Raw genomic sequence first — 14,177 nt, 5'->3', positions numbered from 1 at the left:
GTTGGCTAAAAATTTGCACATGAATAAAATCACAACCAAAAGCAATAAAATATGTTAAGAAGAGGGTGGGTGGCCCTCAAATATACCCGAAAAAAAAGAAATAAAATGGCTGGATAAAGTCACTTCCTGTCAATGAGAAAGGACGCAAAGAAAAAGGCTCCGCTTCTGCTACCGGAGTTTTTGTTGAGTCTGAATATTTTGACCACTGATTTGCATTAACAGCCACAGGAGAGTCACCTGGCATCTTCGACCTGATTTTGGTCAGTTGAGAGGCATTGATACGCTGAAATAAGGCGAGTTGGAAGAGCCGTTAGCCTCAAGCCAATGGCGTCTTACTGCAATTCAAAGCGGTTGCCTAGCAACCAAAAGCGACGGCGAGTTTATAGCTGTTTTAAAGTGCTTCCGATGACGCAGAGTGATATAAGTTGACAGGCTGAAACCCCAAATTGATCTCTGAACTGCTCAAAGTACGAAATTGTTGAAAAACAGAAATCCCGAAACATTCGGTGTCACTGACACAGGACACAAGGGGGAACAAGATTTGAGGTTGGACACAGGACATGATGGGAATCAAGAAGGGATACTATAAAAACTAATCCATGACTTTGGAAAAGTGGAAAAAGCAATGAGAGAATTTAAAGAAGAAATAAAAGAAGACATTAAAGAAGATCTGAGAAAAGCAACAACAGAATACAAACAAGATCTGAAAAGTCTGCAGGAAAATATAGAAAGTCTGCAACAAAAACAAGGACTTCTATGAAATGCACCAACAAATCATGTATCATGTTGTTTTCTTGCATGTTCGAAATAAACTCAAACTCAAAACTCAAAGTATTTACCAAAAATTCTGCATTTAAATATTGAACATGTAGGGGGAGGTACAGTTATACATTCTGTACTGACAATGTGTAGAGTAACAATATAAACACTACAGTATAAGCACATGTAATAATGTGCAGAAAAGTTAAAGTCTGGCAGATTCTGAGTGAGGAAGCACCAACACGACATGGCAACATGACAAATGTCTTTCAAACAATTGCAAATCTTGTAGAAATGCTAGTTTTTCAACAGTGTTAAATGACAGTATGTATTTGGCGATGTAGGGATTTGCACCTGTGGGATGCACACCATTTTAATGTTATGTCAGACCCACTCGACATCCATTGCTTTCGGTCTCCCCTAGAGGGGGGGGGGGGGGGGTTACCCACATATGCGGTCCTCTCCAAGGTTTCTCATAGTCATTCACCGACGTCCCACTGGGGTGAGTTTTTCCTTGCCCGTATGTGGGCTCTGTACCGAGGATGTCGTTGTGGCTTGTACAGCCCTTTGAGACACTTGTGATTTAGGGCTATATAAATAAACATTGATTGATTGATTGATTGTGCTGTTTTGTTTGCACTCTCTTTGTTCGCCAAATGCAAAGTGAGTGTGGACTGTCGGGTGGTCGTGTGTCAAATAAACGTGCAGGTTTGTTGTATTCCAGCACATTCGGCAAACTGGCTCCTCGGTGTTGATAGTCTCATCTTGTTCCACAAGCTTTAATAAAAATTTTCCCACACTGGTGCGGTGGAATTTGGTTTGGTTTTATTATCATTTTGTCAAAGTTTGCTACTACATGAGTTGGTCACGGGCTTACTAGTTGCACTGTGTGATGCTAGTGTGCCAGCGGCCCTGCCTCTCCCCACAAAGAGTCAAAGACACTTATTGAAGGACTAGAGGATTCACCCCCTTCTTTTCATTTCACTATGGCACAAACGCGCACAGTTGCTGAAATTGATAAAAAGCGCAAATCCACTTGAAGTCCGTAAACACTCATTCACATGGCGATTTATAAACGCCAAAAACTTACCGACTTAATTTAAATTTATCGTTCAGGTAATTGACTTATCAAATATTGGCCTAAACCTGGTCAGGTAATGTATTGTGGTATATGACAATAGTTTGCAGTCTTCATTTAAGTGGTAAGGCTGTAGTGGTGCATGTATATGTATTCAGATTTTGTGTATACTATGCGTCTCTCCAAGCTTGGGTGATATGCCATATGCCTAAAAGCGGACGAAAAAGCAACATTTGACATGGAAGCGGAGATGTAGGCAAATTTGCAGCCCAGGCTTTGGCTAGTGAGAGTCATTGATAGTGATAGTGCGAAGGAAAATGCATGAGCCAAGAAGCCCTCTTTTGGCCTTACGTTTCCTTTTTTGGACTACTTTGCTTCCTGGTAGGGATTTAACAATATTAAAATCTCACGGTACGATATTATTAAGGTATTAAGGCTGTGGTACAATATAAAAAAGACTTGGTAAAAATGCCACAGTGTGTAAAATTAAGTACCGTATTTTTCGGACTATAAGTCACTCCGGAGTATAAGTCGCACCGGCCGAAAATGCATAATAAAGGAGGAAAAAAAACATATAAGTCGCACTGGAGTATAAGTCGCATTTTTGGGGGAAATTTATTTGATAAAACCCAACACCAAGAATAGACATTTGAAAGGCAATTTAAAATAAATAAAGAATAGTGAACAACAGGCTGAATAAGTGTACGTTATATGACGCATAAATAACCAACTGAGAACGTGCCTGGTATGTTAACGTAACATATTATGGTAAGAGTCATTCAAATAACTATTACATATAGAACATGCTATACGTTTACCAAACAATCTGTCACTCCTAATCGCTAAATCCGATGAAATCTTATACGCCTAGTCTCTTACGTGAATGAGCTAAATAATATTATTTGATATTTTACGGTAATGTGTTAATAATTTCACACATAAGTTGCTCCTGAGTATAAGTTGCACCCCCGGCCAAACTATGAAAAAAACTTTGACTTATAGTCCGAAAAATACGGTAGCAGGAATGTTTAGAATAAACACACTTACTGTATTTGAAGACAAACATAATGCTGAAATGTTCTAAATATATTTATTACTTCAAAGATGTTTTTTTTAAGTGCAAAGAATTGTGCGGAAACATCCACTGTTTCAAGCAATATAAACTACACTCACTAAGTTTTTGTTACATACCGTCAGACATCACAAAATTATTGTGATGATTTTGAAAACGCAACACCGCGGTACAATGCCATTACAACCTTACTGCGCTGTGAAATACATGGACTGACAAACACAAGTCAACTAAACGAAAGCAGTGTGCCGTCATTGTTCAGTACAGATCAAAAACGACTGTACAAGCCTGAACTACGAATGCAACTCTTCTTGTAATGAATAACTTTAATTTACTAGGTACATACTGAACCATGATTGTGGTGTACGGTACACTCCAAGTAAATGCAATGAGTTTGTCTAACCGATTGTTAACCAAATAAATGGCCTTTGAGGCACCTGGAACTATTCATGCTATACACGATCGAATCTGTTCTGGGATTCTGATCGACCTCTGAATTTTTGTCTTTAGAATACATTTTCTTGAGACAAAATAATGGGAATTTCATGAATGCACTGTAGCTGTCAAACAAGAATAATAATAAATTGAGAGAAAATTAATACCTACTGAATTTTTCAGAATTTGTGACTGACAGACGTGGAGAGAAGAATTTCTGAGTTTAAGCCATGCATTCACTCTTTAACATTTTTAACTGTCATACACGTTTAAAAATAAGACCATCAGCTTCAGATAATGGAAATCTGGGTTTGATTCTCTAGTGGATCAACGGATGTTATCCCAGTGCGTGCGTAGGTTTTCACCAGGAACTCCTGATTTCCTCCCACATCCTAAAAACATACATGTTATGTTAATTATTAGTCCATCAGATGTAAATGTGAGTGTGAATGCGTGATTGTCTGTATCTAAACCTTAGAGTCATATTTTTTTGGAACCTTTTAGGCTAATTCAAAACTAGGTCTTGGGTTGCGCTTATGTATTAGTCCTGTCATTATTTTTCAATTGCGCTTGTGGAAAATATTGGACACAGTGTGTTGTCAAGCTTGTGAGATGTGATGCAGGTGTGGGCCACTGTGACACTATTGTTCATTTCTAATTTTTTAAATTATTTTTTATTAATGTTTTTAATGATAATATCAATGAGGGTTGTTTTTTTTTAATCACTGCTATTTTGAAATTATTACCAATATTGATGCTGTTGTCGATAATGTTCATTTTTGTTTCACTACATTTGTATTGTTCCGTGTCATATTTGTGTTTCCTCAATTGCTCTCAATTGCTCTGTTTGTTGTTATTCCTAACATTGGTGGGACGGGTTTGGTTTTGGAATTGGATTGCATTGTTGTGGTATTGTTGTGTATTGTTTTGTTGATTGATTAATAAAAAAAAAAAATTTTTTTTAAATTGAGCTTGGCACAGAGCACCAGGAAAGAGAGGACAAAGAAGACACATACTGTTCAATCGTGATTGGAACTTTGATTAATCTGCAATGTTTATTAACTGCCAATAGTTTGACCTACTCAGTGGCCTAGTGGTTAGAGTGTCCGCCCTGAGATCGGTAGGTTGTGAGTTCAAACCCCGGACGAGTCATACCAAAGACTACAGTGTTTCCCATAAACTGCCAAGATACCTGTGGCGGTGGGGGCGTGACTATGGGCGTGGTCACCATGACATCATTGAGTAATTTGCATAATTTACTACAATGATATGATTTTCTCTAAAAAGGCTCAAAAAATGTATACTTACTAATTCAATCAATCAATCAATCAATGTTTATTTATATAGCCCTAAATCACAAGTGTCTCAAAGGGCTGTACAAGCCACAACGACATCCTCGGTACAGAGCCCACATTAATAATTAATAATAACAGTTTTGTTTTAAACGTCCATCCATCCACCCATTTTACAATATAATTACAATACTTTATGTACATATTTATATACAGATTTGAACAATAAGTTATACACTGAAATATATTTATTAATTGTGGTTCTTACAAAAAATATATCTTATAAAAATATAAAAGCTAAAATGTCTCTTAAAGCTCTGCCCCTTTAATTAGTGCATACTAAATAATTTAACTTTAGCCTACTACTACAACCATATTATTTACCAGCAACATAAAGTGAAACAGATGCAGAGGTGTCCTGCCACAGTCAGTAACACATAAACAGAAAACAGTAGTGGTGGTAGATAGACACAAAGCTTCATCAAACATCTGATCCACTGAACAAAGCGCTCCAAAAATCTTGATCCTACACTTCTCTTTTGTAAAGTAAATCTGAACAGCTGATATGGGCATCTACATCAACTATATGATTTGCCTGAGAAGCTGGACAGGACAAAAAAAAAAAAGAAATTAAAAAAAACAAAACCATTTTTTTTAAATAACATTTTTTTGTGGCGGCCTTAATTCTTTCGTGGCGGGCCGCCACACATAAATGAATGTGTGGGAAACACTGGACTATAAAAAATGGGACCCATTACCTCCCTGCTTGGCACTCAGCATCAAGGGTTGGAATTGGGGGTTAAATCACCAAAATGATTCCCGGGTGCGGCCACCGCTGCTGCCCACTGCTCCCCTCACCTCCCAGGGGGTGAACAAGGGGATGGGTCAAATGCAGAAGACACATTTCACCACACCTAGTGTGTGTGTGACAATCATTGGTACTTTAACTTTTTAACTTGAATACTTTGCAATAAGGCAACAAAACAAAAAACTCTTTCAACAGCTGAACATTTTTGTGAATTGGCCATTTATTAAAAGTTTGAACATTTTAAAGTTCAACTGTATATTGACAATCAGTATGGCAAAACCTTATTTGGCTTATAAATAGGCATTGATGTTGGCTAATTGCAGACTTGGTCACATATTGTTTTTTGGGAAACTTTCCATAATTTTTCTTACTGACTTTACAGCTGGTCTTTCACATACAGTGGTACCTCAGTTAATATGCAACTACTGTACAAGTATATGATACTTGTTTATATTGTTATAGACTGTGTTTTAGGCTGTTGAATTCATGGCATTTGTCATGTATGTCTAGCTTGTGTGCTATTGTGTGCTCAGCTGCTGTGTAGCAGCGAGTAGCCCATAGCTTACCATATTTACTTTTTGTAAATGACTTCACTGCAATACAAGAACATATCAACCTTTTGTGCTTTATTGGAGGACATTTAGCTTTGCACAAGTTAACGTGATGCATTTCTGCTTCTGTCCGAGCGCTCATATTGGAGATTTTAAATGCAAGCTGATATAATCCGAAACTTGTTTTTTGGTGATATCCGACCAGATATCAATTTCTTATTGGGACACCCCTATTTGTTAATAGTCTGTTCCAAAATCTCTGCCAAAAAACAATGTGTACAGAAACCCAAGGAATTTTTCACATAAGAAATAATGCTTATTATTATTACTGTATGTCACGGTTCAGTAGATGCTCAGAGGTCACTTTCGATTGATCATTGTGACTCGCCCTCTTCATTGTTCAAAACTTTAGGATATGCACACCCACAGAGAAAAAGAACTACGCCACTGTGCAAGGTTGGTGTTTGGAGTGATTTATGATCTAGCTCACCTGTTTAAACTCTCTGTGGAGGCCATTGCATCTGTTTTATTTTAACCCTTTTTGTGCACAAATATCTTTCCTGTGGGTAAGCAGACACCACGACTGTGTGTATGTGTACAGACAAAAAATTAAAGCCAGTCAAAGCCATCCTTTTATTTGGTCCATCCTGAAGTGTTTTACAAAGTTTTAACTTCTAATTGGGGCAAATATGGACATGCATTTATTTAATCTCTTCTCTAAAACAGTTTATGATAACATAAGAAGTGTTGTGTTCTTGTTACATTTTTTGGTTTGAAGAATTTAACTTTGAGCAAGTTGGAAACAGCCCCTTTAATTATTTTCCAACACCCTAGTGCTGTATGCTTAGCTTTTTTACTAGTAGCACCAGTGCTAATAAATGAAAAAAATTAGTAGCACAACATTTTTTGGGGGCACAGAAAACAAATTTAAGCAATATGAAATGTCTTATATATCACAATTTAGGTACACATGTGCACTCATACATATAAACACAATGCCATCATAAGGCCTACTGTAACACTCAATTAAATATAGACATCCCTAAACTGTGCTAGTACTGTCGCTAACACGAGTGTAGGGCTGGGCGATATAGGTCAGAACTCATGTCCCAATATAGTTGGCCCATAAACTAATCCATGAATGTAAATATTAATTGACTTTACTAAATATCTCCACCATGCCTTGTTTTTCAATTTTCGGGACTAATGGGGATCCCAAATACACAAAAACAAGTACCAACATGTAAGAAAAGTAGGTTGTGCATAATAAGATCCTAACTTAAAAGGTGTTTTGAGATGAGATAAAAAAGAAAAAGCCTTGAAAATGGTATAAGAAATGTCAAATATAATCTGCAATCTTCTTTAAAGAAAACATTTAGCTTTGCTCAAATCTTCAACCAACAAATATACAAAATAACAACATGTGAAATAAAGTGCCCTGGTTTAAGAGGACATGTTTAAACGTCAGCAGCAACATGAACATAATGGACCTTTACCAATGGTAGTTTTATGAAAAAACATTATTATGGAACACACACACAAAGATTTTATCCAGAAACACTAACCTGCCAACTCCTTCATGATGCTGTGTGACAGGCAGCGTTCTAAAGATTACTTTAAAAAAGTAATTGATTATACATACCTGTTACTTTACCAAACATTTAATTGAATTAGTTCCGGAATTACTCTTTAATAAATGTAATAAAAACAATTTGAAATACAGTGTTGGCAAAGCTAATTGGAAAATGTAATCAGCTAAGTTACAAGTTAGTAACGGTAGCTTCACTACACTGAAGCCACTTGAGAAATGTAGTGATGCTAAACTATGATTATATGACAAAAGTAGCTTAACTACATCGAAGCAATTTTTTTTAATGAGTAAACTTTATTCCAAAAGATTCCTGTATGATCAATAAAACTGATACAGATCAGATCAGTTCAATTGATTTTCCAGTTTTGTAACTTTCTATTTCAAGTTTAAACAAACATTTCTTTAAATAGCATGCTTCTTGGTACCACTGAAATATGAATATTTGAACATTGAGCTAATACAGTAACTGATAGTGAGTCACTGATGCATTAGGTTGCAGATGTGGTCATCATTCTCTATTAAATGTACCTTAATATCTTTTTTTTTTAGTTAGTAAAATTGGTCATTGTTATTCCGTCTTAAGTTGTAAGTATTTCTTTTATCAACTTCAGTGTTGTGGTCTGATTAATTTTACTGTAATTGATGACAGTAACACACACACACAACACATAAACACAGCCAGTGCTAATGCTACGTTTGCTTTTTGTGTAACTTGTGAAGACTACTGTAGCTTAGGTGGTGATTCGTATGTTAACTTAGGGAAACACCTTCATGTGTTTTCTTAAAATCGTGTTGGACTTCGACAAGAGATTCTCGATAAGTGATATGAACTTGTTTAGATATGGCCATGATGATTTACTTGGTGACGATGCCTTTGACATTGCCTCTACCGTTGTCTCCAACTGTGCGCTGCAACGATACATTCTAGATCAGTGGTCCCCAACCACCGGGCCACGGCCCGGTACCGGTCCGTGGATCGATTGGTACCGGGCCGCGCAAGAAACTAAAAAAAATAAAAAAATAAATGTTTTTTTTTAATTTTTTTTTTTTATTAAATGAACAAAAAAACACAAGATACACTTACAGTTAGTGCACCAACCCAAAAAACCTCCCTCCCCCATTTACACTCATTCGCACAAAAGGGTTGTTTCTTTCTGTTATTAATATTTCTGATTCCTACATTATATATTAATATAGATCAATACAGTCTGCAGGGATACAGTCCGTAAGCACACATGATTGATTGTATTTTTTTATGACAGATAAAAAAATAAATACCAGGGGAAAACTCATGATGAAAACTGGGGCGTACAAAAACCGAGGCACCACTGCAGCTCCTTTACACTTTCTATTGTCACTGCTCATATTGCATCCAACTAGCACATTTTGGTGTCTAACAAACTAACACAGCATTATCTAGGAAGCCATCTTTAAAACATCCTGTTACTTTCTAATAAACCTTTTTGAACAACCTGTATAGAAATTTGCACAATAGCTAAATTTAATCTTTGCTGACGTCCTGATCAAGATTATGTCTTCGTTGAAATATTTCCAACCTCAATCTGCTCCTTGAGCAGAGTGTATGTTGACACAAGCAAATAATCACTCTGTATTTATTTTACTCTTGGATATTCAGATATCTTGGGTGGGCTTTTTGCTGGGATGACGGCCATGTGTACGGCTACTACTAAGTTACATGTTATACTTACCAACAGAGCATGGGTCTTTGTTTTGTAGGACTTGAATAGTTGTGACGTTTAATAGATGTCCCTACACACACAGACGCAGACACACACACTCACGAACACACATGCACACAACGGCCGTTCATCAGACCTAGTTATCGACATAAGGAGATCTCTCCTTAAATGGTACACTGCCCAGGGCCCTGTCTCTTTTCCCGCGGCATAGTGGAAATGAAGTCCAGGTCTCAGAATAGCCTTTTAAAGTGGAAGGGAGAGATGGGAGGGAATGATGATTCAGGCACAGCAAAATAAGGTAAAATAGATGGCAGGGGGAGGTTTAATGATGCCTTAACTTGAGTAGTGACCCTGAAACATGTCAGTTACTGCAATATAATTATATCTAATTCATAAACTTTACACCAGCAGAATCCCACACATCTTTATTTTGGAAAAAACACATTTTGGGCCGATCTACTCATTTCACTGAGCTAATTTGTTGGAGGAAAACCAGTAGTACATGCATAATGAAATTATCCACCACTTACTTCCAGGTACTAACAGTCTGTTTCTTCTCTTTGCAGCCTGAAAATCTACAGAAAACATGGCTGAAGGAGTTATACCAGGTACGTATGTCTGGCCTTGGCCTTCAGTATGTTAGTCTTTTTGTTTAACAAGCAATAAAATAATGTTTGGGAATGGACTGGAATGGTTAGTTTCATGTTAATGAACGTCTGTGCAAATAATCTCATAATTCTATCAGATCCTTCTATTGTGCATTTTCACGGACGGATAATTTTTATAGTCAGACCTGTGTGACCCCCATCATTATAATGGAGTGGGGGCTCATTTAGGAACCCCACCCAACCAGAAGGTCAAATTAATTGCATTTTCTATGTAATGCCACAGCATAAAAAAAGTAATGTCAGGATATCTTGATATTCCATATTGAAAATGTGTGTTCCTTGTCCTGTTAATAACCCTCTGGGACATTTGATTTGAATTATCTTAAGAGCCAAACAGAACAGACAAGTCCTTTGAGGGCGTAAAAACATTTTTGATTCATATTTTTTTAGGAATGTTCCGATCAGGGTTTTATGCCGCTAATTCGAATGAAGTAAAAATGAAATGGTAGGAATGTTTAGGATAAACACACTTACTGTCATTGGACACAAGCGTAATGCTCAAATGTTTCAATCATATTTATCACTACAAACATGTATATTTAAGTGCAAATAATTGTGCAAGAACATCTACTATTTCAAGCAAATAAAAAACTTACGGTTGATGTCTACAAAGTGACAATGTAAACATTCAGTATAACAAGTGTAAAACAATAATGTTCAGTTTAGTGTCTTTCAACTTTTACTTTCAGAGAGGTAGTGTCCTCTACAGTGGACATTTTTTAATATCAGTTTGCTGTTTCTCAGTGAAAATAACTAAAAACTTTTAATGGCATAAATACCTCACAAAGTGATGTTTAGTTTTGCTGGCTTCAAATATCCTTTCTGGGTGATGGTGAGATGGCATCTTGTTCAGGGTGTACCCTGCCTCCCTCCCGAGTAGAGCTAAAAAGTGGCGCGCTTTGCTTTTCAGAATGGAGACTTTATTATCTCCGCCAAAGAGGTTATGTTTTTGCCAGGATTTGTTTGTCTGTTTGTTAGCAACATAGTTCAAACAGTTATGGGTTGATTTTGATGAACTTTTCACAAAATGTCCACAAAAAAACAATTACTCTTATATACTACAAACACTTCACTTTCTGCTCACGGCGTTCCATTCCCTCACCTTGCCGGTCCCGGGCTGCGCAGAGTATTTTATTTCAGACTTGGCCAATGCTAAAGCGCCAGAAAAAACTACACTTACCAAGTTTTCATTTGATACTGTAACACGTCACAGGCATTATTGTGAAGACTTTCAAACCGCAATACCACAGTATCTGCAATTCCGTTACATCCCACATAATTAGCTGATAGCTACCTGTCAACCGGGGGACCAAAAATAAATACAGTGTCAGCCAAAGGGGATTGGCTTCTGTGATCGGCAATAAAATGCATTAATCGGTAATGACTAGGGGTGTAACGGTACGCGTAATTGTATTGAACCGTTTCGGTACGGGGATTTCGGTTCGTTTCGGAGGTGTACCGAACGAGTTTCCACACGAACATATTAAGTAGCCGCCGAAGCTAAAGTCTTAACAAGCTGCTCCGCTTTCTGCCTCTGTCTCTGTCAGTACTCTACACAGCACCCAGTATTGTCCCACCCACACAACCATCTGATTAGTTACACGCAGAGCGGTAACAGCCAATCAGCAGTGCGTATTAAGAGCGGTAACAACCAATCAGCAGTGCGTATTCAGAGTGGTAACAGCCAATCAGCAGTGCGTATTCAGAGCGCATGTCGTCAGTGCTCCAGCGTTGTGATGAGTAGGTAGGTGTTTAGCAGGTGAGCATAAGGCAGCGGACTCTCCCCATATTATAATAAACACCTCCCAGTCAACTACTAGTAACATCACTATGAGCCCGTTGACGTTCTAGAAACCTAAACGGCAGCTCGGCTCGCTCGCAGTCCTGGCTTGAGGTGAAGGCTAATTAGCTTTTAGCGTAACGTTAGCTCATTTTGCGGTGTGTGTGTGTGTGTGTGTGTGTGTGTGTGTTACGGACAGCAAAGCCCTGTCTGTCTGTTATTTCACTTTAAATGTTAAATGAAGAGTTTCTGTCTCTGATAGTTGATATAATAATGTAACTGCATCATTAAGCCTACATGAACTCCATGGTGTTCAGGGATGAATAGTCTCTCCTATTGCTGTTGTACTATTTTTTCAGCTATAGTTACATTAATCATTAGTAATGCAGCAACCTAGTTTTGAATGGCAGGGTCCCTGCTATCACATGTTGATAAAAATACAACATTTACATAATACAAATCAACTACAGGCTTCCCAAATGCTGTAATAAGTTAAGCATGATGAGTTGACTTGAAACTGTTTAATGTTGCACTTTTTAAATGTAGAAGAAAAGTTTGGTCATTTTATTTAATCTGAGCAACAACTTGAGGCAGTTTAATGTTGATTAACGTGGGCAGAATTATTACAGTGTTCCCAATGAGTATAAGTCGCACCGGCCGAAAATGCATAACAAAGAAGGAAACAAACATATATAAGTCGCACTGGAGTATAAGTCACATTTTTTGGGGAAATTTATTTGATAAAACCCAACACCAAGAATAGACATTTGAAAGGCAATTTAAAATAAATAAAGAATAGTGAACAACAGGCTGAATAAGTGTATGTTATATGACGCATAAATAACCAACTGAGAACGTGCCTGGTATGTTAACGTAACATATTATGGTAAGAGTCATTCAAATAACTATAACATATAGAACATGCTATATGTTTACCAAACAATCTGTCACTCCTAGTCGCTAAATCCGATGAAATCTTATACGTCTAGTCTCTTACGTGAATGAGCTAAATAATATTATTTGATATTTTACGGTAATGTGTTAATAATTTCACACATAAGTCGCTCCTGAGTATAAGTCGCACCCCCAGCCAAACTATGAAAAAAAGTGCGACTTATAGTCAGAAAAATATGGTACTTTATTTATGCTCTTTTTCTTTTTCTTCTTGTTTAAGTCGGGGTCCACGTTAATCAATTCATGGTAAAAGTCTTGTACGTGCATACAAATGTTTTAACTTAGTTTTTTCCTCTAAAGTTATATTTCTCCTCTTTTGTTGAGAATAATTGTTGTACATTCTTGGGTAGCAGGTTATAGTTTGCTTTGTGCATAATTTTAGCTGTTTGCAAATTTACCAAACTGTTGAATTTCGATATTTTTGATTCAATAAATAAAGGGTTTGTATTTTCTCTATACCCAACATTATGTATCAGTCTAATTGATATTTTTGGTAACACGCTTAGTGAATGAAATGCACATTTGTAGTTATTTCCTCATATTTCTGCACAATAACTCAGATATGGTAACACTAGCGAGCAGTAGAGAATATGAAGTGATTTTGGGTTGTTCATTTTTGAAATATTTCTTGCCACCTTATGTTGCATATTTTTATATGAGATTTCCAGTTAATTTTATCATTTATTATTACATCTGTTTTCATTAACCCTTTCAATGTCTACTGCGTCTATTTGTATTTGTGTATGACATTATTTTCTAATTTTACCAAATAGCATTATTTTAGTTTTACTGAGATTCAAAGATATTTAGTTTTTGTCAAACCAACTTTTTAATTTGTTAATTTCTTCTGTTATTTGTTTTAGCTTCTGAGGGTTCTCTCCTGAACAAAAAGCAGTTGTGTCGTCTGCAAACAATACTAACTTTAAGTCCTTTGTAACTTTACAAATGTTGTAGATTAAACAATTTTGGTCCCAGTATTGATCCCTGGGGTACACCGCAAGATATATCTAGCTTTGTTGACATATTTTCACCTATCTTCACGTATTGCTTCCTGTTGGGTAAATAGCTTCTTACCCAGTTCAAGACCAATCCTCTGATGCCATATCGTTCTAATTTTTTAATTAAAATATCATGATTAATTGTGTCAAAAGCTTTTGTTAGATTCATGAATACTGTGGCTGCACATTCTTTACCATCTATTGCATTGGTCATTTCCTCTGTTATTTTCATTAATGCTATCGATGTTAAGATATTTGCTCGGAATCCATATTGGCGTTTCACTTTGGTTGATACATTTGTTCAATCTGTTATTGAATAGTTTTTCCATGATTTTGGAACACTGTGGCAGTAGGGAAACAGATCTGTAGTTGGTAAACTGGTATAACTTTTGCTATTTTAATTTTGTCTGAGAATTTGTTAGAAATGATAGGTTGCTGATATATGGTAGAGGTTCTGAAATTTCTTCTATAACTTTTTTTGTCGTTATTAT

General features: G+C 36.7%; 1 protein-coding gene across 2 annotated transcripts in view; it reads left to right on the top strand.

Annotated features, from left to right (window-relative positions):
- Nucleotides 1-14,177, top strand: part of LOC133657447 (inositol polyphosphate-5-phosphatase A-like) — a 441,346-nt gene that overhangs the window by 75,475 nt on the left and 351,694 nt on the right. For both annotated transcript variants that reach the window (XM_062058790.1, XM_062058791.1), the window contains exon 2: nt 9,853-9,894. In XM_062058790.1, coding sequence (XP_061914774.1) covers nt 9,853-9,894 — 42 coding nt within the window. The remainder of the gene's footprint in view (nt 1-9,852; nt 9,895-14,177) is intronic.

The sequence above is a fragment of the Entelurus aequoreus genome, linkage group LG09 (assembly GCF_033978785.1).
Source record: "Entelurus aequoreus isolate RoL-2023_Sb linkage group LG09, RoL_Eaeq_v1.1, whole genome shotgun sequence".
Taxonomy (NCBI): domain Eukaryota; kingdom Metazoa; phylum Chordata; class Actinopteri; order Syngnathiformes; family Syngnathidae; genus Entelurus; species Entelurus aequoreus.
The sequence above is the reverse complement of the archived record's forward strand: the minus strand, read 5'-3'. Positions and strand labels throughout refer to the sequence as shown.